Below are 26,366 nucleotides of genomic sequence, written 5' to 3'. Positions count from 1 at the left end.
TGTCACATGGTGTTTTCTGAGAGTTTACCAACCAAAAACAATCTGCGCCACTCTGGTCTGCACTGTATCAGTGTCTAGTAGCCCACACATCAGGTCATTTAGTAGGGCAAAGGGCTCATGAGGCCATGTGAAAAACAGGGCTGCAGCTGAAGGAATGTGTGAGACTCTACCAGATTTGCTTCTGCTGGGCACAGGGTAGTGGTCTTTCAAGCTGATCAGGGATTCAAAGCAGAAAGAAAGTGGGACCATGGGCTACAAATTCATACAGCACGGGCACATCAGCAGTGCAGTATGAAACAAACAAGCGAGCCTTGCTCTCCTAGGGAAAGGTACAATGCTAGTTTGGAAGCTGAAGACTGGAGATATAACTTGATCTTCTGAATGGTCACAACAGAGCTGTTCTTTAATGATTTCGGTTTTCAGAGTGTTTTGATAGTTACAAATATTTTTGCTCTTTTCCTTCTGTATATCACATTGAAACTCAAGCCCTTTATAAAGTGCTCTGAGCAATATCTGTGAATTTGTGCCTATCAGTGACACGGCTGATGTTGTACATACCCCCTGCTAAAATCGTAGGAAAGCTAACTGCCAATTTAAAACACAAGGCAAAGACGATCTGTTGTTTATTAGTTGCTTTTTTTTTGAAGTTAGTAGCCAGTTCCTCAATGTCTTCTCTGCTCTTTGTTGTCTAGAAAGCAGTTCACATCAATTCAGAAAATGCTCTTCTCTGCAATAAGCCACAGTCTCAAACAGAGCCTTGGTCACCTCTGTCCAGCACACCCAGGGACTGCAGAAGGACAAAGCTTACCTTTGATGATATGTAAGTACAGATGACTTTAAAAAAAAGAAAACAATGTCATTTTCTGCATCTAAAGAGAGAAAAAATACTTTTTGCCCAGCACGAACTGAGACATGACCAGAGTATTATAGTAATACTGTACCCTGAGAAATAAATGAGACATTCTATGTAAACTCATTTTTCATCATAAATTAAGCTTTTAATCATCAAAGAACAGGCAGGACTGGCTGCTCCCTAAAGGGCAGGCACCCAGGAGCCAAGGAGCAGAACATGGATGGCAGGGCACACTGTGCCAGCCAGAGGTCCAGTTCCACGACACTCAAGCAAGGTGAGCAGGACAGGCCAAAGAGTGGAATCAGCTTCAGCCAAGCACCTGGATCCTCAGGCAAGTCCATGCTGATGAGGCAGACCCAAGGTCAGGTGAGGTGTCAGGTCAGGGTGAGATCCTGTGAGGGTCAGGCACAGCCTAGTGACTGCTAGGCATGAATAGTGATAAGGCAGATTTGAGGTCTAGCCAGGAAGACAGTGCTCAGGGTCCAGATCATTGGGGGCCATGGCCAGGCACAAGCATGGCTGTGAAAGGGCTGAAGACAGACACACATTCTACAATGAGTTGGACAGAGAGTGAAGGCACAGACCTGAGCTTAAATGGATTTCTTTAGCCCATGGGCAAAGCGGGGAAGCCCCACATGAGGTGGGTCAGGGCCATTAAGGCTTTATTAGTACCTTCAAGGCTATGGCATTAACCATGCACACATCAGATTGTTAATATCTGCAGAACCATAGCAGGGTGGGATGAGAGGTGCACCCTTGTGCACCATTTGGAGCAAGGGGAGAGGACACATGGGAGCCTTGACTGCTGCTGCTGTTGTTGCTACTGCTGCTCAGAGAAAGGCAGCACAAAGGCAGGCAGAGTAGGAAAGAGCAGTGGTTAGTATGAGTACCTAGAGAGATACCTGGCCCACCTCCACTACACCCTTCAAACATCCCCTGCTCTCCTTCTCTGAAAATAATTTAAGCTTGTAATTGTCTTTCTTTTCTTTTTGGTAAATTAAAATTGCTGGTTTGTTTCCCGGGGTCATTTAGGATGTGGTACTATTTAGATGAGGTATAAAAGTGAAACTGAAATTTTAAATCCTAAATTCTTTTTGTCTGGTAATGTTCTGGCCTGAAAATACTGACTTTTTTTCTGCCTAGTGTAGAAGAGGTTCCATTTAACCTAGGCTTCAGACTGCCTGGAGCTCCATAAGCTGTGTGACTTTGACATACCTTTCACACTCCCAGACTTTCACCCACAACATGTCTAACTTTTATACCAAAGGAAAACACAATAACAGCTTTGTTTCCTCAGCAACTGCTTTCTACCAGCACTGAGATTTAACAATAATAATAATAACAACAACAACACCTACCTGGTCTCAGGGACAACTTGAGGGACAGCAGCCTCTCATATAGAGAATTCCAAGTTCTCACATAGAGAATCCAAGTTTCCTAATATAAGGTATAAAATAATTCTCATAGACTTCAAAATGATGTAACTGGTTTGTATGTCAAAAAAAAGAAGGCTGGTGAGATTAATTTCTGTGTGTATTCATGGCAGTCATAAGGAGATATAAGTGTAATATTTTTCTGCCCCTTTTTCAGAGAACTCTCTCCCATGTATTCATTCTTATTTTCCCTCCTCATCCACCTCCCTCCATATTTTAAACTCTTCCAGTACACGTATTTAACAATCTCCACTGAGGAAATCTGAAACTGTTTAGAAGTGCTACCTAACTCTTCCTATCTCTTAAAATACTTTATCATCTGCGATTTACTTGCAACTGTTCAATTTTTCTGCAGTTTAAACATATACAAACAAATCAGAAAGGTATCAGTGTGCCTGATAAAAGTAAAAATTGTAGGATATACTCATCTGTTTGGATTAGAAAAAAATCACAGTCAGAAACAGCTACAACAAAACTATTGTATCTTCATCTGATTTTCCTTCAAGATGCTGACAAAAATGGGGACTGGTTTGTTTCATTTTTCTCCTAGAATACTGTCATAGGAAAACTACTTTTTTTTCACCATCTCTATTGCCTAAGAGTCTTTTATCACTTGCTTTCTCCATTAGTGATGCATGTGATTTCTCTGGCAGGTATCTTCAAGAAAACTATTTCACCTTTTCAGAGAGAGATACAATTAAACTGTTCATGTATAGTGCCTTTCATGTAGAATGTCCCCAAGCAACTTGTGGCTCATTAAAAAAAGCAATCTAAAAAGCCAAATAAGATAAGACACAGAACCAAATACATCTTAATTTGCCCTTAAAAAAACAGAACTGGTTAAATGCCTATTGTGCTAACTAGAGGAGAGAGATTTTCATGTACTACAATAGTCATCCACAATCTGTATCTAGGAAACACCACCAGAATACCAGCTATTCTAGACCTTGATTCTGAAATTACTGTACAGAGAAGTCACTGAAATGTAGCAGATTAGACTGGCTGCAAATGTTAAATGTCAACAAATTTGATTCACATGTTAGAAGGATCAAATTAAACATGGCAGCCAGTGTGTTTTGAATTCATGTAGTACCACAGCAGAGGATTTGAAGAGATGTGATACAACAGGTCTAAAATGAGGTAGTAATCCTAATGGCAGCATTTGTCCAAAACACTGCCTATGAAGTGTTTCATTTTATAATCCATGAAGTTCTGAATTACTGTAATCCAAACACAGCTTTAGACTCTTCATTTTAATCAGACTCTAAAGTTTCTAAGACACTAAATCCCTTATATTTGATTTAAAATGATAACTATTTTTTTGACCAATCAGTGTCTTCTTGCTTTATTCCCAGTTTATTTTCTCCAGGTCATTGACAACAGCTGTCACTAGCAATAAACTGGAACAGAAGTAGGTCAATAAAAGTATATCTTGATTGGCAGAGTGCTATATACATGTATATTGCAATATAAAAGTAAATATAGATACAAAAGGCAGGCAAAATTGTACTTCCCCTTGTTTGCCATTGTTTACTGCCTGCTCTAAATATACTTCCAGGTACCTAGCATGCCACATGTACAAGTGACATCAATGCTGTTTCCAGTATTCATTTGTAACAAGAATTTCTGGATTTTAGGCCATTTCTGACTCCATGAGGAGGACATTTTCAAGGCTACATAATAATGCTTCAAGCCAAAATCAGTACTGATGTAGTTTCCCTGAATGATAGAATTCCCAATAACTGCACTTAGGAACAAAGTCTGTTGTCCTTGAGGTGACAAGCACAGACATGCTGTGGGTACCCAACAGCAGAGTCCCACACTCTCTTCAAAATACTGCATGTCTGGTATAAAGGAAGAGCAGAGTGTACGCAGCTTCCCAGTTTTCCTCATGGCTAAATCAGAACATGTTCCTCACATTATTTTCTCACTAGCATTGTGTTTCAAACTTGGGATGTGGGTTTTCTTCATTTAAATTTGTCTTCCTTTTTTTGCTGGCCTTACACAAGCAAGATAATGCATCTTTTTCAGCTTTTTTTTTTTTTTAATTCATATTTTGGTTTTTTTTCATTCTTATGGATTTAGAGGCTACACACACCCACCAGCTTTACATTGTCCATGGGAGATATCCTGATGTGAGATAGAATTTCTGGTTTGTTTGTCAACAGGAAACCACATACCTGGAAAATATTCAACCTGTGAATGTGTTATGCATAGAGATCATAAAGATAACTTCTTAGCATATCTCTTTTATTTGGCGCAAGCCCAAAGTCTCTCATTTTTAGTCTTCTCTTCCTCATTCTTCTGCCTCAGAGTGGAAAGGAAAAAGTGCTCTTGGGTTGTGCCTCCCATACAATATCTGGAAGTCATCTCACTTTACATTGTTTAAAATGCCTCAAGGTTTCCTAGTCTTCTGAAATATTTAAAGAGACTTTTCTAGTGCTGAGCACATCCTCAGGAGCAGAGATAAGGAAAAGAGCTTGACTCCTCTTTCTTCTGATCAGCAATCTAAAAAATCACTGATCAGGTAGACCAACAACAACTACACTAAGTTTCTCACAAATTCATGTGCTTAGTTTGGACTGCTCCCAGATTATTGGCATTGGGGGGTTTCAAGACTTCATCTGACCATCCCATTCTTCCTTTCCTTCCCTTCTTACTTGTGGCACTAAATTTTTTCATGTGTACACTGCCCATAAGAAAATAACATTAGACTATGAGCAGACACTGCCTCCCATGATTAGATAATTAAGCTGCCTGTTCTCTGCAAGACCATCTACCCCCTTTCTTTTTTAGGGATATTTTATGAGATCTTGGTATGGTGGGAAATAGGTGCTTAATCAGATGTAGCAGAAGATTCTCACAGGGCAAAGGATTTATAACCACTAGTCCCTGTGGTCAGAACTGTGGACTTCATTTCAACATATAAGCTACATCCATGCCTCTTCTCTCTTCCTATGGGTAAGTGGTCCAGGACTGCTTGTGTTATAGGATGAAGCTGTCTTCACTCCCCACAACAAATAACACTGCCTCCTGAGAATAGTCCCTGGCATGTACTATCCCCCAGCTGTACCCAGGCATTGTCTGGGACTGAGCTCAAAACTATGCCAGGGAGATTTGCAATTAAACAGCATGGATGATCAAACTACAGAGCTGGTATCCTTGCCCTGCTTATTTCACTTGCACAGACAGCCAAGTAATGGTTTTATTGACAGACTCAGATCTGAAATAGCCTCTGATAATTTTGCCACTCAGGAAAGAAGATTTGTTTGCACCAGTTGATTTTGATGTGCCTTTTCCTTACTATACAGCTTGACTGGAAAATAGCTTTAGTCCACAATGAATCATAACAGTGAGCAGGACAAGGGTCTTATAATCAGGCTCAGCAAACTCTCCTCCAGGGCCCAAGAGCAGAGAGGACAGTGTCTCCCAGTCTTTCCTCAGCTGTGCAACTGGTGAGCAATAAGCAGATTCCTACAGCAGATGATGACTATCCTCCAAACACTACAGCTCTTTGACTAGTCTAGGTCTCATCCTGAATATGAGGAAGTCTCATCTAAACCCCCATGGTGTTTACCATTCTACTATACCTCTCCTTCTTGACAGAGCTTGTTTTCCTCAGTTTTGGTGTCAAACATTGGTTTCTCCCCAAAGAGCTGAAAGTCCATTTCAGTGTAATTCAGGGTTTGTCTTCTCATTCTGCATCACAGAGCAGTGTTTTTCATCACTCTTGATGCCAGGATTCACAGCTATGGTGCATAAGAGATATTCTAATGACTGCAGCTTAATTCCTAAATCAGCTTTGCTGTCTTTGTGGCAGTGGAAGATATGTTTACATGTATTTGAAGAATGTGCTTCAAGTCTATTTTCCACAATAAAATTACCCAGAAGTGTCTCTTTTGGACTAGAAGGCTCACTGTAATGGCCTTAGGAGCAAAGGCTGTGATCCCCCAAGGAAAACTGGAACCTTGGCTGATCATTCCTTCAACACATAATTTTCATCTTCAGTGATGATGAATCACACTAGCAAATGTGGGACTATGATGACTTAAACACATGAGGAATGTGGATTTCCAAAACCCTTATCAAATGCTTTCCTCATCTTCTTGCCTGATTGTGATTTCTTCCAAATCCTATGATTACTAAAGTTTCTTAGGCATTGAAGGACAGGAGTCCTGGATAGAGTCTTTTGTTTCAGGATTGCCATCTCCTTTCAGTGGAAATACCCCATCCATTGACTTAGGTTTCACATGTACTCTCACTCAACAGTTTCACCCGCACCTTGGCTTCTCACTCATCAGAGCTGGGAACATCAGAGCTGGCTGCTGCGTAGTCCCTCTCCCAGAAGGATCTTTCTGCCTTTTGTTTTCAGCTGCCTCTTGAGAATTCAAGGTGTAGTTCCATGGTATTTTAAAACAATGTAGATTTGGGCTGCTGTGGTCCTGCCGTCTCTCCCTAGGTCTGATTGTGAAGACTTTTACCCAACCTTCAACTGAGATTAGTTGATTTCAGAATATCTCTTTAATTTGCATTGAAAGAGACACAACTAATTTACCTACTAGGATGTAATGTTTTCTCCCTCACCTTTTAATACAGAAGCTCAAGTCCCTATTGCTAATACTTATCTCTTTGCTTGTACACTTTGCCCTTGCATGTCTTAGCCTAGATATTGATTTCACATGGTTATCTTTAAGTCATGAATCTGGGCCATGCCCAGAAATTTGTAGTAGACTTTGACTCTTTCTCATGGTCTCTTGTATTTTCACTGCATTAACATGGTTAGTCTGCAGGATTTTGTGGTTTTGCCAACATAGAAATTCCCACCTACTTTATCCTTCTCCATTTCATTTAAATTAGGTGGCAGGCTTTAATTTTGATGCTGTTTTTTGCAACAGTAACTACCTGTCTTGGTATCTGTACTGTTCATCTCTTCATCTAATCTAAGCTATTGACCTTGTTATACTAAGCCCTGCAAGACAGTAGTTGCGTAGTTGTGTGATTGAGTACATTTTTCTTACATTTGGCCAGACTCCAATCAGATCCTTTGTTCCTGTCTTTCTGAAATGCCTATAGCACTATCATTTAGATGGGTCACAAATATTCTTTCTGCCCTCTCCACTTGTAGGCTCCTCTGCTGAACTTCCCAGACCTGCTCACTATGGGTCTGCCATAGTGAGCATGAAAGTCCCATAACTGGGTACCCACCTTGTACAGGAGGCCATGATACATCAGGGCAGAACACTATTTCGTATAGCAAAACCTGCTCAGCTCTATCCTTCACCCCCAAGACGACCATCCTTATCTGTAACCCAACGTGTCAGACCTGCTCCTGACACTTGTCCTAGTACGAAAGAGCAAATAGACGGGGCTCTATACACCTACCTTTCACTTTACATGGTTTTCTTGCTCTTATAGGATTTTCTTACTGGGCCTACTGGCACAGCTTCAAAACTAGATATAGGCTAACCGTGGCTATGACAGTTTCTTCTGATTTCCCCTTACCTCTGATCAGATTTTGAAGCTGTTTATTTTGCTGTTCTATTCCTTTCCAGCATACCCACTTTTTAGGGTCTAGGTTACTAAAGTTGTGAAGCTGATCCTATATTTAGAATTATGATTTAAGCTACTTTTATTACATGCAATTGTTGTACACTGAGGAAGTACTAGTTTGGTTTTTTTATAACACTTCAGCATCATTATCTCTGAAGGGTATTAAAATATGCACTTGGCTACATTTATGATGTTTAATTGAACTTTTATTAGTTTTTTTTAATGTATCCTCATAAAGCACCATACCACAGTAAGAAATAATGTGTAAGTGGTAGATTATGTAAATGAAGCAGAAAATGCTGTAGTTTAGTATTTAGTTCATATAAAATAAAAAATTAGATGAAAAATGTGGTTTTGAATGCACTTATAATTAAAATTGTATATTGGAATCTCAGCTACACCATACTCTGTAAATACCAGCGGTTGCTTTGAGTTCCAAGAAGATTATGTTGCAGTAGATGCTGATAAATTACTGTATGAAGTAAGGCTTTTATTGATTCACTTTGATTCTCTTCCCCTTTTTTTACTGCATGAGTTTACATTTTTGCAATTATCTGCTAAACTGGAGTAAATTAAATTCAGAGAAGGCAACAAAAGGCAAAGGTGGCAGAGATATACTGTAATGGCATAGAGCTAAATAGGATGAGAGAAACTCATGCAAGCATTTCACCTGGGTAATGGTAATACCACTCTTAGGAGCTCAACAGCCTGGAAATTCTGAAAGGCTGCTTCTGGAAGGGGAGTAATTACAATGCCCACAGCTATCTCACCTCATGCTGGGATCCTGCGCAACATAACAAGCAATGGCAATGCTGTCTTTCCTGCTGGTTTTCTACAAGCTCCCAGAGAAAGTGGTGGCAAGGCGAGTGAGAGAAATTCTGGACAGTAACGGATTGTTTGATAAATTTCATCCTGGATTCAGGCATAGCCATGCTACTGAGGCTGCCCTTGTCAAAGTCATAAACGGTTTGAATGCCGCTGCTGAAAAGGAAGCCTGGCCTTGTTTGTACTATCAGATCTAGCCACAGGGGGGTTATTCTGTAAAGGCTGGATTCTGTTGCAGTGCCTAGGTGACTGGCTAGTGTTGACTGAGAATGCGTTGAAATGGTTCCAGCGGTACTTGATTGCTTTCCCCAATCAACATAGTAGGGTAAATTCTCTTCGAGAGCAGCCAGTTTCACATAATGACACTTGATCCCAGGGGGAATTCACCAGCGACCTGACTTAGTTGGCACTGAAGCTTTACACTCTTTCTCTTGCCTTTCAGAGAGATATATGAGATGCATTAGAGCAGTGTATTAGAACTCCTTTTTGGCTTTGTTGAAGAGGACTATATTTCTAAAAGTACCAACAATCAGATATTCAGAAGCAAAAGACTTTCTTGTGCAGTCTTGATTATTAATAGAGATAAAACACTTGTTTGTACCTGTTAATTTGAAGACAGGATTCTTTTTAGGGCTTTTTTTGTTTAAAGAGGCCTGAATTCTGTTTGTAAACCTGGAGTGAGACTGCTGACACCAACGGATACATACAGCTACAAATAACATAAGGGGAAAATCTGACTCAACTGTCTGAAAACCAGAAGTCACTGAATAACTTTCCACAGGACTTCGGTTTGCATTCATGACCAGTAAGCCCAATAAAGAGACTCCAGTGTTTCTTCTACTCGCATACACTCTGGTTCAACCAGTAGTCTCGTACCATTTTAATCCTGTAGAATTTTTCTTTGTTCTCTTGCTTCTCAGGCTGTAGTGAGGCTGTGATCTGCAAAGTGTTTTCAAACCTTAGACCAAAGACCTGAGAAGGGGTTTAGCCACAGACCTTTCTGTATCTCGTCAGTGGGAAAACAGATTTGCTTCTTCCCAAGATGCCTCTCATCGATAACATTTAATATCTGAAATTAGCATCCAATGACATTACCTGCAAATTCTTCAGTCTGAGATGCTCACCAATGTAACTGAAAAGGCCAAGTTGCAGAGGAAATTTGGATGAACCTTCACATTTGTAAGATACGGGTTCTTAATCACTACAACTTAAGGGTATGTAAAATCAAATTATAATTAACAATCTTCTGTGATCTTCACAGATAGAAAATGTGCAGTATGCAAAAGAGCTATCCTGAGTAATTAATTTATGCATCTGCTTTCTCATGTGTCTTCCTATGTCCATGAGCTGAGGTAACCTGCTGTCTTCAAGGAGACTGTAGAAGGGGAAGGCTCGTGTCTGTTTGGTTTTCTTACTTCATGACACAATTTAAATTAGTATACTGGGTTTAAGGAGACAAATCATGTGCAAGTGCAGTGGAAACCTAAACAAACTGAATTTTAAACCTTTCTTCCTTATTAAAAAATCACAAAACAATCAAATCCAAGCACATCCTTATTTTCTTACTAAAAAAATATAAGGAATATATGCAAAGTACATAACATACATTAAATCTATAGGACTTTCAGCTTTCCATTTTCACCCAACATGCACATTAGAAATCTGAATAGGAAATTTATTAGCATGTAGTGATAAATTGAAGAATAGTATTTCACAGATGGCATAAAGAGATCAGAATTTGATTTGGTATGCTTATTAGCACCATTGAACAAGCTCTGTTTAAGAAACTAGAAGAAAACATACCCTATCCATTTTTTTCCAATGAATTTCTGTTAGGCATCTCCTGACGTATAAATCAATCTCATATTTTTCCTATGGAAATACTTAACCATTCACATTGAGAATACATATGCTTTGCTTTAAAATGACCTTTTAATAGTTTATTTTTTATATTTGGCTTCCCAAGAAAAGAACTGGACTTAGTACAAACTGATGACTTCAGGTTTTGCACACTGTATTATGGTTAACCACTGTATGGCAGGGCCCTCAAAGCAGGCTTCTTGGTTCAGCAATGTGCATACCTCTTGCTAATACCCTCATTGCTAATCATAACTTGGGAGAATAAATCCTGTTACAAGTTGAAAACAATTTTACAATTAACTCATAAATAAGTTGACCATAATTACATTGTGTTATCTCACTTTGTTTTTACAGCCTCATACCATGCTTCGAACAAGCAAATTAGATGTACAGTGCTGGGTGATATATGGGAGGGAATGTTGCAAAGGACAGATTTTAATGACCTGAGTTTGAAAGGATCATGTAAAGGTTCATCACTTAGATCATTTCTGAGAGAGATAAGACCACTGTTTTGTTTATCTCCTCTGCTTTGTTTTGCTTTTTTGGCACTTCATAGTAAACCATCTTGCCTATGTCATTGTACGAGACAGGACTTAAAAATTTCATAAGAGTTCTGTCAACAGTTCTGAAAACATAGTCATTTTTCTATGCCAAGCTAACACTGCTTCAATGTCTAATATTTCATAATTGACCAAGACCAAATCCAGATGGTTCATGTTATTAAGATAACATTAGCATCTTGCTGGGCACAGGAAGTATTTGCAGCTGCAGTAGGTTATGAGATACTGGGACACAAACCTGTCTTCAGCCCCCTTTCTGACCTACTGGGTAAACTGGGGAGAAAATCCACTCTGAGGGAGAACAATATTTTAAAGAATGTTGGAGCAAAGGAACTGTCATTCAAAATTAGCCAGACTTTGAATTTTATTTCCACCTACTGATACTTAGCCTTCCATCTCTTCAAAATAAGGTTGACTAACCTTCTGTGATGCAGTTAAATGTCCTTGAAATTGTGTGCAAGTAAGTAGAAGGAAACAGACTAAGTAAACATACTGCCAAATATTCATAGTAGCTCTTATGGTGCTGTGTTTTGGGCTTGTGACCAAACCAGTGTTGATAACAGAGGGATGTTTTAGTTATTGCTGAGCAGTGCTTACACAGAGCCAAGGCCTTTTCTGCTCCTCATGCTGTACTACCAGCAAAGTAGGCTGGAGGTGCACAAAAAGCTGGGAGGGAACAGAGCTAGGACAGCTGGCCCCAACTGACCCAAGGGATATTCTATACAATATGGTATCATGCACAGCATTTAAAAGCTGGGGAAAGGAGAAAAGAGGGGTGTTTGGAGTGATGGCATTTACCTTCCCAAGTCATTGTTAAGCATGATGGAGCCCTGCTGTCCTGGAGACAGCTGAATACCTGCCTGCCCATGGGAAGCAGTGAATGAATTCCTTGTTCTACTTTGCTTTACTTATTAGTTTGTCCCATGAGTTTTCTCATTTTTACTCTTCTGATTCTCTCCTCCATCCTAGTGGAAGGAAGTGAGCATGCACCTCTGTGGGGTTGAGTTGACAGCCAGGGTTAACCTACAGCAAATTGCTGAGTGGCAGTAATGCCACATAATTTACCACACCAAGCACTTAAAAGCATGAATGGTAAAAGCATCAGAATTCATACTCAGACTACTCAGGAATTTCTCTTTTTCATTAGATAAGGGCAAAGGAATGACACTAACCAATACTAAGAAAACTTTTGCAAGGCAGAACTTCCTTGTCTGAGAGAGATGAGGATATGGCAGTAAGTACAGTATAAGCTGAGAAGAAACAGGACATGCGATTCTGTGTTTTAGCCAAGTAGAAAAGCAAGGTTGCCACCTCCTGTATATATGGGTCTGGAACAGTGTGTAGGGTCAGGAAAGGTGAAGACTTTTATAATAGGCAACAGCTGAAGGTGCAAGGTTATGGCCTGACAAATGGCAAATGGCTATTTTCTACAGTGACTCGGAAAAGTGCAATAGGGAAAGCTTGTGGAGGAGATGAAGAAATTTGCTTCAGCCACTCACTGAGATGGTGACCGGACATTGCCAAGGAGACATCTGTTTCTGTTTTCAGTTTGGATGGAAGTGGATAGGTCTGGATCAGAATCGGACTTGTGAATTTCAGCACAGAGACAGCAGTTGAATTTGCACGTTGGAATCAGTAGGTCAGTTAGGCAGTAGGTAGGTTAAGGAAGGGATGGAGATCTGTTTGAGGAGAAATCAGTGGAGAACTTGGCACGAGCAACACCAGTGGAATTGCAGCAGGCGGCCCAGCACCAAGCTGGAAATGAACTCCAGGCAGCAAAAGTCAACAGCGCTCTCGGCATGCTTACAGATAAGAGGGAGACGGAGGGCGAGATGGTAGTTGCGAAGGCAAGAGGGTTCAATGTGTGTTTTCAGAGCGGAGAGATTAAACACTCACTTGTTTTGAGAGGAGGGAGAAACAAAGGCAAATAACAGTGTACAGGGAAGAGTGGAAAAAGAGGTAAGCAAGCACCAGGGGATGGAATAACTTGTTCCGCTTAATGCTTGTATCCGTTTTACAGATCAAAACTGCACTAATTTGGGAAGCAGTTTATATAATCCATAAAAATGCATTTTATTAGCTTTTTTTTTGCTTTGAATCACTGACTTCTAAAGAATGAGAACAGCCATAAATGCTATTGTCTCCACAGGCAACAATTTGGAAACAGAAGATGCATGTTTATATGATAAATATATTTTCTTCATTAAAAATGTTTGAAAATCAGGTTTAAAATAAGGGTGAAATAACTTTAAAATATTCTGCACTTCAGAAAATAATAAAATGTCTTCTTATTTTCCTATGGTAGGCCACGCAATGCAGATTACTTTATGCAGGAAGCTAAACGGAAGAAGCATAAAGCAGATGCAATGGTGAGAACATTTTCTTTCCAGTTATGTTGCTCCAAATTATTTTTGTAATGCAGTTTCTTCATCAGTGCAGTATTGCTGGGGTAATTATAAAATCTATTATAAGGATGGCTAGGCTTGTTAGATTAAGAAATGTTTATATAATCAAATGTTCATAGCCCAATAAACTATGACTTAACAAATAATGACTTACTGAGATAAAGGCCTGGATAAATAAAATTTCCCATTTATTCCTTTGCTTTAATTAGTAACTGTAGTAATGGAGGCTGAGTAAGGGATCCACATACCTGTTTCCCCAGTTTAAATAGCTGGCTAGGTGCTATAATTGTATCCCCAAATTTGGTCTGGTGGCTGAGGTATTTTTGCTTCTTTTAAAGAGGCTTGGCACTTCAGTGTCAAAAGAATCCTGGTTACATGGCAGACATTTGCCAGCATAATCAGAAGCACACAAGGAATCTCTATAACCCGAGAGGAACACCTTGCACACAAAGGACTGTTGCAACAGATTCTTGGCCCTGGCTTTGACCTGTCTAAAATCGTAGCTGGTAGGAAAAAGGGGGATCTGAGATTATATGAAGCAATAAAGAGATCCTTCTCTTTTGAAACAAATGGAGAAGGACTTTTTAAAAGGGCATGTGATAGGACAAGGGGGAATAGCTTTAAAGTGAAAGAGGAGAGATTTAGATCAGATATTAGGAAGAAATTATTCACTATGAGGGTGGTGAGACCCTGGCACAGGTTGCCCAGAGAAATTGTGGCTGCCTCATTCCTGGCACTGTTCAAGGCCAGGTTGGATGGGGCTTTGAGCAGCCTGGTCTAGGGGAAGGTGTCCCTGCCCAGGGTTGGAACTACATGATCTTTAAGGTCCCTTCCAACCCAAACCCTTCTGTGATTCTATTACAAAGGGATGCAACAAAGCACACAGTGCTCCAGGAGAGCTCCCTTTGCCATCTCTTGGCTTTCTCCCAGGCTACGTTTGTCCAGTGCTACAAGTAAGTTAGCAAAGCCTTAAAAACATTCAGCCTCTGGGATGGCAGATGCAATATATGGAGTGGGACCCTGCATTGATATGGCTATCATCTTCCACATGGGGGTAGATTTGCTGACAGACAGACACTTTGTTGTCACAGCAGCAGGAAAGAAGTAGCTCGGAACCTCTGCTTCTTCACCTCTTTTCCTCAAGCAGTGCAGAATGTAAAAAGGCCAAGGCAGCAGAAGCAGGCCCTTAATTTAGGACACTAAGTTTTACACTCTACCTGAGTTTATTAGCGCAAATTTCCATGGTTTATTCAGTTCCATATTACTCTAAAGTGAGTCTTAAATCAGAAAATATTGTGGAGAAGTACAAATGGTGCATTTTAGTGTGTTGCTTTAAACAGAATGGAAAAGATCACTTAATATGCAAAGGAAATTCTTAGCCTGAAGAGAAATGTTGTTATGGTAGGCTCCCAGAAACAGGAGGTGCAAGCATTATTCTCTACTCTGCCACAAGTTTCCTGTATGAAAGTCTCTTAGGCACAGTTTAAATAGTCTCACATCACTATTCGGTGATTGAAATACCCTTCAGACTCAGCTTCTCTACACAGTGGACCAGTACCTTACCATGTGAATCTCCCTTTGCAGGTACTTCCTTTCCCTCCTTGACTCTGTAGGGATCCTGGAGGAAATGCCATATTGTCAATGTGCCTCCAGGCACTCTGAATCACTTTGCTGGATCTAATACTTCCTACTTTGGCACTGCAGTACCTAACATAGGCACTTAGAGTGCACAGCCTGAAAATTACTCTAAGCCTCTCTGCTCCTTAGTCCCCCGTCTGTGAAATTGGGATAATAGCACTTCCACCCGCATAAGAGCGTCAGGGAGAGAAATATAATAAAAAGTTTGTGAAGTTCTCCAGTATGATCGCAATGGGAGTCATATAAGAACCTAAAATAGATTGAAGCCAGTGTGCCATTCCGAAGTTGCTATTTAAAATCTTTATCCCTTGGAAAAGAATAAGGTCCATTAACCTTTCACTGTGTGCATCAGATTTCAACCAAATGCATCCAGTCCATTAATGGGCTTTATGTACCGCAGGAGTTCTGACTGAAGGAAAAAGAAGGCAGGACAGAGAGGTATTAGTATGATTCATCTCTACGCACATAAAAAATGAAATTCTGAGAGCAGATTAAGTAGTATGTAAGTGTACATATATGAAGATTATGTGCACATTTACATACACACCATCATTGGGACTTACATGCATGTACCTCCATGTAAGTATGCAAATACTCACAAACAGAGTTAAAGAAGTAATGAAAATAAAGAAATGGGGCAGGGTAACATAAATAAAGAAGGAGGATGGCATAAGGAGCTGCAGGAGCAAAGCAGTCCCTGAAAGAGGAGGAGGATTTAGAAAGCAAAATCCCAAAAGAGGAGAGTGTGGTCAAGCAGGGCTGACAATGGTAGGGATAAAAATGAGGGGGAAAACATAAGAACAGAGATGAGCCTTTGAGTAAGAGTTAGTAGTATTTAAGTATTTAATTCTCATTCTCTTAGTTCAAGATAATCACCTTTCCTTGTTCACTGATGATGAAAAACTACATTTTCAAAGATGTTTGAAATGCTTTTTAATGAAAGCTGAAACAAAAAGCCTGATGGTGGCATTTCCAGCACTGGAAAAGCCTTGACAAACATCTGTCAGGAATGTCCTAGGCAGAGTTGATCCTTTGTTAGGCTCAAGAGTGTGGGCATAATAACATCTTGTAGCCTTTTCTAGTTCTACTTTCTGTATCTTACAATTTTCACTGATGCATACTGTGATGGATTTTAAGTTTCTCATAGGAAAATTTGTGAATCTGAAGATACACCAGCTTGTGTCAAGTTTACAATTCATGTTGTGAAAATGCCATCAAATGTAACCATATCTTGATGATTACACTATTTCTCTGTGTCCTTGTTTTTTCCCTCTAGGTGGAAAAGTTTGGAAAGGCACTGAATTATGCAGAAGCAGCACTATCATTTATTGAGTGTGGAAATGCAATGGAACAAGGCCCAATGGAATCTAAATCCCCTTATACAATGTATTCAGAAACAGTCGAACTCATCAGGTAGGAAGGGAGGAGGTTACTCTGTGCAAACATGGTCATCTACATTATCACATACTTCCTTAGATAAAAGAAGAGGGGAGAAGTGAGGTCCTCCCAAGTGGAATGTAATGTATATGTATTATCGGTGATTGACATTAAATCAGGAAAGCATGTATTGTGAAAACCAAAACAAAAACCATCCAAATGAATGCCAAAGCTTTTCACATTATTTAGGTTGCAAATTATTTCAAAAGCTTCATGATACAAGTTTTGCTACTCAAAAGGGAAAAATAATAATACATAACACCAAAACATTCTCATGGAGTGGTAGTTTGCAAAATGTTGCAACGTACTTAAGACTGCAGTTGAAAGATTACCTGAACAGGGATAGGAAATTGGACGCTCACGGTCCATTTGGTGCATATGCTCCTATTGTAGCCAGTGGAGTCCCAAAAGCTGTCCAGCTCACACTAAAGCTGCTCCTACACTTAGTCACCTTCATGACTCTCCAAACAGGACAGTAGAATTGAGTCCCACCCACAGTTCCTATGAGAAAATTTCTCTCCTAGGTCTATTTCTCCATTATAGCTGGTACTAAATAATCAACATTATTGACAGTGTTGGTAGAAAAAACAAAGGTCAAAATCATCCCAGCAGCTGAGTGACTGTCTCCAAAAGAGAACAAACCCAGCCACAGTAGCAGAGAAAGCTGCACTGTCAGGCCAGCTTTCTGACTGGAAGGTTATTTAACAAAATCAAATATTTTTTTTTCAGTAAGAGAATAGCACACCCCATCTCTGCAATTCTTTCCTTCTTTTTATTTTCAGAAGGCAGAAAGCTCTTTCTTTCTCTGCCCCATGTTTTCTCATGATAGTAAATATATGGTCCTAACTCTGGAAACTAATTTTGTTTGCAGATCCATAGCTTTCAATAATGTGTGTAGCTGTGGTTGTGTTGTAGTGTGATTTGCTGTTGATGTCACTTGCTGCAGCTCAGAAAAATAAGTGCTTTGCTAGGTATGCCTGTTGAAACAAGATGTTCATACCAACTCTTTGCAAAGATATTGAAAGTAAAGATAAGAAAAAACACAAGCAGCTAATTGTGGGGGACAGGTATTTTTCTGGAAGCAAGCCCAGAAGTGCTGTGTGTTGTCCTAACCTTGTCCATTGTTCAGGTATTCAGCTGGAAGCTGAGATTCCCAGAAACTAATTTGTGATTGCATAGCACATACACTCTTGAAACAGCAGTGCTACCTCTGTGGATGTTTAATATTTATAGAATTTGAATGTAATGTCACATGAGCAAAAATAGCTCTGAGCCACATGTTCCCCTCTGCTGTGCTCTGCTTGGAGGAGCAAATCTGGTAGACGCGCTCAGAACTGGCAGGGTGAGGGCAGCACCAGCTTCAAGGCAGGCTGTCTGCATTCAAACGCTGTGAAAACCTTTCTGCATGAACTCCGTGTAACTGGGTCTCCACCACAGAACAGGTTATTTTGGTAGGACAGCATCGTCTCACCATCTAGGCTCCACTCTGCACTGATGGACGTTCAAGGGAGTTACTGCTGTTTAAAGAGCAGAGGGAGGCACTGCTAATGGCAAAATATCTCTGAAACATGAGCAGAAAAAGCACATGCATGTCTGGTAACTGGGGCAAATATGTGCAAGGGGGCAGATTAAATGACATTGGGCATCTTAGCTCTCTGACCAGTAATATAAAGCTGTTTCAGTTAACTCACATTGGCTTTTTTCCTTTTGTTTAAGGTATGCAGTAAGACTAAAAACCCACTCAGGCCCCAACGCCACGCCAGAAGACAAACAGCTGGCAGCATTATGGTTAGTAAATCAAGATTTCCTCAAAAGGCTTCTTTTCTGCAGTGAGCCGATTCTTGAAATTCTCTGATTTTCATGCTTGACACAGCCAGATAGGATTATGTCGTCTATTGAAATTAAGAGACTACTCTCTGCTCCGGGAAGGTCCAGCCCTTGTATCACACTGTATCAAGTCTGTATGCTGTCTCTGTAAATAAGCAATTCATACTTATTGACTGTGACAGGTCAGCTATGGTATGTCAGCGTAATTAACTTTTAAATGCCTGATGGTTTGTTGTTTTTATGAGTGATGTATTTTTGTACCAATAGCTTGGTCATTTCTTTCGTGACTGACATTTCAGGCTCAATAATCATGTTTATGTTATATGAAGGGAGATACGGTGATGGTGTTAATTAAGCCTTTTGGATTACCCTCTAAATTGAGATTTCTAGATATATAGACGCACCTTAGATGCTATAGGATGGCTGCTGATTGCTAGTAAAATACTAAAATGTTATTAAAATCAAATTTTAATTTAATATCTATGTGGTTAATACATAAAATACCTATTACATGGTTACTGATTCTCAGTAAGTGGACATTTACAATCAGCAAGTGTGTTTTTAACATCTATTAACCATCTGTTAAAAATCCAAATCAAGTGCATCTTTAGCCTCCATAAATAAGAGCTCCTAATTAATCGTTTGTATTTGAAAGAATAAAATATTCAGAGACGCATTTATTCCCTAAATGCCCTTTCTTTGTCGCTGGTTTGCTGTGCTGTCGGGAGGAGCACAGAACGCCCTAATGGCAATTGCTTTAACGACATTTAGGTGGGAAAATTACTAAAGAATGGTAAAAAAAGATATAAAGCGGTATTACAAAGGGTTGCTGAGAGCTGCCAGAGTGCCTCGGTATGTGCAGAGCCACATCCAAATTCACAGAGCTGCTGCATCTGTTTCAGCAGAAAGGTCAGCGAGGGGGAAAGCAGACGGTGCCTTCTCTGGGCGATGAATAGCGATCTTAACTCACCGTCTGCCAGGCAGCAGATGAGCTGACACCATTTGCATATGTGCTGTACCTGTGAAGGTGACAGAGTGAGAGTTATGGTGGTGGCTGCGAGGCCACCGCATCCACTGGCAGCTCCCAGGCTGCCAGCCAGCTCCGCTTCTCCTAGGGAGAGATTGCCCTCTAGCGGCCAAAGGCAGAAATTCACCTCCTGCTATCAGGGCAGGAGGCTGAGAAAAACCCTGCCTCGGATTTTTTCCACGAGCAATTTTGCTAATTGGATAGGTTTGCTGAGGTTTGGGCAGCTCCTGGGCACGGGAAGGTGGATTTTCCTCTGAGCTTCCAAACTCAAGGCACTTTCTGGGGCTTCAGGTTAACTCCAAGACTAAATACAACTTTCAAAATAAGTCCTCCGCTGCCAAAGGAAAACCAAAACATGTCAGATATTTGCTGCAAAAGCTGTGTTACTGTGGGGCAATCCCACACTCGTCGATCAAAAAGCTCGCTGGGAAGAGGCGGTGGTGGTTCTTGATTCAGAAAATAGACCAGTACACCCAAAGCCAATAGCAAAGAGTTTGCATGTCCTGAATGCTGATTATCAGTTATAGTGATGTGTAATTGTAGTTAATATTTATTACTCTCATTTAATTACATAACATTAAAGGTGTGTGGCACTCTGCAGACTAACGAGGTGCACAGGGGCAGGATAGTTCCAGTATAGCACATCCAGTTTTTCAGCCCACTGCTGCTTTTCTCTGGGGAACAAATCCAGCAGGTGGCCTTAGGAGTAGCTTCCAGGCTCCAACACAAGTCTCCATTACCGTTTCCCACAGAGGAGCTTGGCTAGTGACATCTGGGCAGGTCTGAGGTTTCCCTGTTTCCCAGATATCTCCAGCTGCTGGAAGAGACTGTGGGGTGTACACAAAACACACCCGTTATAACTCTGGTTCATTATACAAGCTCCAGACTATTGCAATAAACTCCCAGGAGAAGACACCCAAAAAGGCTGCCTTTGCACTTACAGAAAATGCATATGTTGGGTTCTAGGCCTGTAATGACCTTTTGACAGGAGAGGCTTTGGGTCAAGTGTGCAGACTTGAGTCAAGGCCTGGGAACCCAAACCTGCAAACCCTTCTGAGAACAGTTAGTTCAGTACCTTACTGGTAGCCTTTGTCAATGTGACCTGCCCTGCCTGTAATACCTAGCCTTGCTCCTGAATCCATGGCAAAGTGTGAAGTACTGTAAACAAATGGTGATAAAATTCATAAGCAAAGAGCTGTCAGCATTCCACTCCGCATTAGCTTGAGACTTTAAGATAACTGGGGTTTCTGTTCAAGGGGTATGCTTTACTTTCTGCTTTCCTTTTTGTTTTAGTTACCGCTGCCTGGCCCTTCTGTACTGGAGGATGTTCCGACTCAAGAAAGACCATGCAGTCAAGTATTCGAAAGCACTTATTGAGTATTTCAAGGTATATTCTTTCTGGCATGTTTTTAAATCACTGTGCATTATAGGAAATATGGCATCTTACTTCAACAGTGTGCTGGGCTTAGTTCTTCCCCTGTGAAGTCAGTGGAGTTTTACCATAGACTCCCACCGCAATTCCTGATGTCTCTTCAGTTCTGTTGTCTTCACAAGGGCCCCTCTTTGGAAAATACACACTGTGTCCCTTCATGAGGATAAGAGATTCATTGTACTAACAAAAAGGTATTTTCAGATTATTCTTGGTCTATTGTCTAGTGCCATCCAGCTCCATTATGATTAGGTTTACAGATTTTCCTCCAAGAACCCCCTCCAGTATTACACTTCTCACTAGACCTGTGAGTTGAAGACTTCGATCTTAGATCAGTCCTCAGCTGCAGGGCTTCCACTTAGCAGAACTGATAGGTAAGAGAGTGCAGTGGGACATGCTCTTACTCGTGGAACTGTCGAATGGCCCACATGACTTCAGTGGGAGTTGCACGAAAGCACCAGAGGACAGCCAAACCACCTGCCATGTACTTGACATGACACTGCTGGCTTCCCCTTCCTGTTTTGCTTCACCTGCTACTGCTTCCATTTTCTACTCTGCCAAGTCCTAACCCTGGTTATTTTCAGTAAGACAAGAAGTCACTTGAAATATTTTAACACATTGTATTTGGCAGGCAACTTTTCCCGGGAAAGTATCTCAAGAACAGAAGCTTTCAGGTAGAGTTCACCTAGCAGTCAGTCCATCCAGCACTTGATCTACAAACACAAAATTAGCCTTTGTCTCTCTAAATAATAAAAAAATAGTAATATGAACATGCAAGTGCTTTAAGGCAAACTGTTTTGGGGGACCTTCTGAGCAGCCATTTGTCTTTGAACAAAGGGATCATCTCTTGGGGTTTTATTACAGAGAGAGGTACCTTGAAATGAAAAGCATCCATCCTTTGACATTTTGTTAATAAAAAAATTTCAAATACAAGCACAAATGCTCATGAGCAGATTCTGAACACATGAAGACAGTGAAAGAAATTGACAGATCTGTTATTGTGAAACTGAAATTGAAGTCACTGTAATTGCTTCTGAAAATTTAGCAATATATATAATTCAACAAGTTACGTTTCTCTAACAATGCCTTGATTTCAGGGGGAAGAAATATGTGCCTACTACAGTACTTTATTCTTCTTTACCAGTTCAGAGAATACCTGCATTAAGAACAGGATGGTCAGGCTCTCAACCATGTAAAATGTCTCAGACTAGCAGACAGACAAACTGTTTCACAGCAAACACAAAATGGACTTACACTTTGCTATAGCCAAGATGAGCATGGTTTTTTTGCAGAGCTCCTGCTGATATAATGATAGTGCAGCTTCACATTAGAAAGTATTCTCACCTTTGAAAGTAAAAATGGAGAAAAAAATCCATTTGCTGTAATTTTCAGTGGAAAACAAGCCAATTCTCCACTCATTTCATATTTGGTATCTAAAAGCTTTCTAAACCAAGTGATGTGAAATGCCGACTGCATTAAGAACTTCCACATATATTATCAATCAAAGAAAGATTTTAAGCCTTGTCACACACATTTGCAGGGAAAATTATACACAGTTTTCTTTTAGAAAAGGAAAAAATATTATTTAAATCTCCTTTTAAGTATTTTCTTTCCATTATTAAAAAAAAAATAAAAAAGATAATGCAGCGGAGAATTAAAAAGAAGCCACAGATGTTCTCGGGCCAGACATATTAGAGAGCATAAAGAAACCAAGAGAAGGGACAGCAATAAGCAAAGTGGGGTAAGAGATGGTCCCTTACGTTATACTCTTTAGAATCCTTACCCCAGCCTTCTGGTGCAGAACTGAGAGGAAGCTGGAACAATGTACCTAAAACATGAGAAAAAAGGTGTGGTAAGTTATATAGGAAGGCAGAGGCTGGTTTACATTTACAGCTGAAGTACCCTTGACTCCACGTCGATTTTTGTATTTTTGTGCCTCCAACTCTGCAAATAAATAACATATACTTGGTTTCCATTACACTAGAAAGACAAAGGCCAGTAGTTATTCTGTAAGAGGAGCAATCCTCAGATTCCCAGGTTGGTTCTATTTAGGATGGTAAATGAGAACTTTTCCTTTTCACATCTTAACCCTTCCTGCCAAGAAAATAAAATAAATAAAATAAAATAATAAAATATAAAACAAAATAAAATAAAGGAAAACCCATTGAAGGAAGAACCCCTGTGGGACACTTCAAACATTATTTTTCATACCACTTACCTGGGATGGAGAAGGCCCAGGGTCAAAATGCAGGAAGAATGCCAGGGCACACACAGCACTGATGTGATGATCCCTGCTAAAATGCAGCCAATGCCAGTGTGCACATGAACAGTGTAGGAACACAAGCAGCAGTTCAGAGGACACATCAAAACTGAGAAAAACTTTTTTAGAAGAGGTCCTAAGGAGATGTGTCAAGCTTACTGCAGAACAGGTTAAGAGAGGGTGTGATCATGTATGGGGAAACAGAGCTGATAATACCAGGCAACGTTCAGTTTTGCTGGTATTGGATCAACAAAATCCAAAAGCTAGCACTGTAGGTAAGAAAATTCAATCCTAAAACCTTGAAACAGAATCTGTTTTTCTAACTATGAGGCCTACTAAACATTAGAGCAGGACACAGGAGGGCAAGAAAGATAAATAGTGACTTAGGATTTCTATATGACTAGCTATCCTTTCCAAAAGAATAAAATAGAATAAATTCTAAATGTCATTTAGCTTCTCATACAAGTTCCATGATTGGTGGGAAAGGGAAATTACAGACCGAGTGTCCTGAGGGATTACTCCTGGCCTTGAAATCTGGGAAGCTCTGAAGCACCTGGTTTATCATTTTTCCTTAGTAAGACATGGATGGGACAGAAGAGTTTTTGTAGTGCTGTTAATCCTTGTAGCTCCTGCAGCTTGCAACACCTGCAGTCTTGCATTTAAACCAGTATCAAAACGGTTCTCAAGGTGCAGAACTTCACTTGGTCTCCCGTGGCTGTCAAGAAGGAAAGGAAGCACACAATTAGCTGCATGTATGGTTTCAGGGGAGAGCGTGAGGAAGTCACTTTCCTCTGCAGGATCAGAGACTGGCCATTCCTGAATATGAGGCTATGAATGCGATGGACTAGAAAAGTTTTTTTTTCTTAGACTTCTATTTTCTACATCCTTTTTCTCACAGGCCCAGGATTAAATCAGTCACTGCCTTTGGGAGAGGAGAAGAGTATTCAGACACCTGAATTTCTGCTCTGTAAATCTAGTGCTTATACAAGGTAGTCTCTCCCCAAGCAATGACGTTCTTTAGCCTAAGCACACTGAACCAGTGAGTCTTAATGACTGCAAATACAGAAGAGATTACACTAAATCTAATGTCCCCTTTGGGGGATTTGTTGGGAACTTTCTTCAGCTAGAAAAAAAACAGCAGTGTACAAAGGCAGTCTCCCTGACACTGTGAATGCTGATGTATTCAAAGAGGAACAGCTCCAAGAGGAGCAATTGTGAGAAAGATTCTTGAGCCTGGTGGTTAAAACACCCACCTGAGCTGAAGAAGTCTCAGATTCACATTCCTGTGGTCAGTCAGGCAGTCCTGCACAGTCTTGCAGGTCCTAGGGAAATGACATTTGCCTTTGAGGACAGGAGAGTAGGAAGAAATCCTTCTGGCTTTATCACAGGAAATTCCAGCCTAAACCTCAAAAAAAAGTCCTAGCAGCACTTTCTTCTGAACTCCTAGGATTTCTGGGAAAAGTTTCCATTTCAACTAACATGTTTTCTTGATCAGTCCCCATACCAGGGTGCTTAACAGACTGTGATCTGAGTCAGTGCTGCAGCACTGCTTCATCATAACACCAAACCAGGCTGAACTGGTTTATTGCATCATGAGACTTAAATACTTGTACTTGCATAATTTTTTCTTTCATTTCTTTACTTTTATGCTGTTTAATGTAATTCATTTCATAGTCTTATATAAATTATCTACCTTCTGAATTACTTTTTCCTTTACAGAATTCATCAAAAGCTGCCCAGAACCCATCTCCTTGGGGTGCCAGTGGAAAGTAAGTCGGACAGAAACATACATTAGCTTGGCAGTCAGAAACAGTATTTTCTTACCTGCAGTATGTTTTGATATTCTCATGGTTTTAATCCCAACACCTTTTAAGTAACTGTATTAATGTCTGCTTCCAGGAGCACAGGAACACCATCACCCATGTCCCCTAGCCCTTCTCCAGTCAGCTCTGTAGGATCCCAGGGGAGCACAGGGGCCCCTTCCCCATCTCCTATCGTCAGCATACCACAGCGCATTCATCAGATGGCTGCCAACCATGTCAGCATCACCAACAGCATCCTGCACAGCTATGATTACTGGGAGATGGCTGACAACCTGGCCAAGGAAAACAGAGGTGAGCGAGTCAAGGCAAGCGACTATTCTAGAAGACTGTCAAGTGATTTTGATCAGGAAATTAATTATTTTGATAGGAATCCCATCTGCAAAGTAAGACTGCAGAGGTGACTTTTTTTCTTCAGTCTGCTCATAGTTTGGTCAAAACAGCCCCAAAAGGCAATTTTGATGGCTGTCTCGTTATCCCACTAGGGTTTTTTTTCTTTATTTTTCTGGTCAGGACTGGTGATAGACAGGTCACAGACATAGCTGCAGGTAGCATTCACTGCCACCTGTGTCACTCTGGAGAGAGAGGCTTGTGTCAGGCAAGGCAGCTTCCTTCCTCCCAAAGCTGTGGAGCTGGATGGGATGTGTTTAGCCACTCCATGTCAAAAAGTAAGAACACGCTTCCCTTCTGCAGAAGGAGTGAACAGCCCTTAACCCTCCCCCATCCAAGCAGACACAGATGGGAACGAGGCACCTCGTTCCCTCTTAAGAGCAAACTTCTCTCAGCTGAACTGGTTTCCATGAGCAAATGCCTCAACATCTGACTTGATGGCAAAGTATTGCTTGGTTTTCAGGCTAAATTATGTGTTTAAGGCAGTGACATTGCCAGGATTCAAATCCAAATGAAGACACCTAAATGTAGGTGTGTATATACGAGTTGGGGCAGGTGGGCTAATCTCTCATTGCAGTTGATGGAGCTTTGTTCAATACAGTCAGCAGAGTTCAAAGGGCTGCCCAATTCACCCTGAAAGGGAGACTGGAATACAATTCAGTTTTTAACCATAGCTGCCAAAAGCCATTATTTGAGGTGTCCTTACCTACACTCCCAGTGCTGAAGTCTCCTGTGTAAGATTTGCTTGTCCTGGCTATATCAACTGCCTGAGAGCATCTCAAAGTAGGCAACTGAATTAAGCCCCTAGTGGCTAGTTAGCCAATTTATTCTTTAGGCTGGGCTGACCATGTTGCACAGGCCTCTATTACTCTGCTGCGGTAGCTTAAATATCTAGCATATGTATAGACAGACTTTTGTGTGTAGACTTTTTGACTTAGCTGTCCTTAATCTCCAAATAAATCTTGCCCAGCATCTGTTTGCTTTATCAAGACTCAGTGGAAATTAATGAAAAGCAAAGCTGAAGAACTCACTGCTTGGCTCTTTAAAAAGAA

The 26,366-nt window shown here is 40.6% G+C and overlaps 1 protein-coding gene and 1 long non-coding RNA gene across 5 annotated transcripts in view; one reads left to right on the top strand and one right to left on the bottom strand.

The window, feature by feature from the left end:
• AFF3 (ALF transcription elongation factor 3) overlaps positions 1-26,366 on the top strand; it is a 318,864-nt gene that overhangs the window by 292,039 nt on the left and 459 nt on the right. For 3 of the 4 annotated variants that reach the window (XM_061377693.1, XM_061377692.1, XM_061377691.1), the window contains 7 exons: positions 693-820; positions 13,387-13,450; positions 16,401-16,537; positions 18,278-18,349; positions 20,709-20,802; positions 24,824-24,873; positions 25,004-25,218. In XM_061377693.1, the coding sequence (XP_061233677.1) occupies positions 693-820; positions 13,387-13,450; positions 16,401-16,537; positions 18,278-18,349; positions 20,709-20,802; positions 24,824-24,873; positions 25,004-25,218 (760 nt within the window). Of the gene's footprint in view, positions 1-692; positions 821-13,386; positions 13,451-15,070; positions 15,210-16,400; positions 16,538-18,277; positions 18,350-20,708; positions 20,803-24,823; positions 24,874-25,003; positions 25,219-26,366 lie in introns of those variants that run through there. The other variant, XM_061377694.1, reaches the window with a different exon arrangement.
• LOC133225385 (uncharacterized) overlaps positions 19,074-26,366 on the bottom strand; it is a 30,858-nt gene continuing 23,565 nt past the window's right edge. The window contains exons 2-3 of the long non-coding RNA XR_009729131.1: positions 22,628-22,672; positions 19,074-19,407 (exon numbers count right to left, since the gene is read on the bottom strand). This is a non-coding gene — a long non-coding RNA (uncharacterized LOC133225385). The remainder of the gene's footprint in view (positions 19,408-22,627; positions 22,673-26,366) is intronic.

Source organism: Neopsephotus bourkii, unplaced genomic scaffold (genome assembly GCF_033783945.1).
Source record: "Neopsephotus bourkii isolate Nb327-2 ecotype Australia unplaced genomic scaffold, CSIRO-AGI_Nbou_v1 NB_1760, whole genome shotgun sequence".
Taxonomy (NCBI): Eukaryota; Metazoa; Chordata; class Aves; order Psittaciformes; family Psittacidae; genus Neopsephotus; species Neopsephotus bourkii.
The sequence above is the reverse complement of the archived record's forward strand: the minus strand, read 5'-3'. Positions and strand labels throughout refer to the sequence as shown.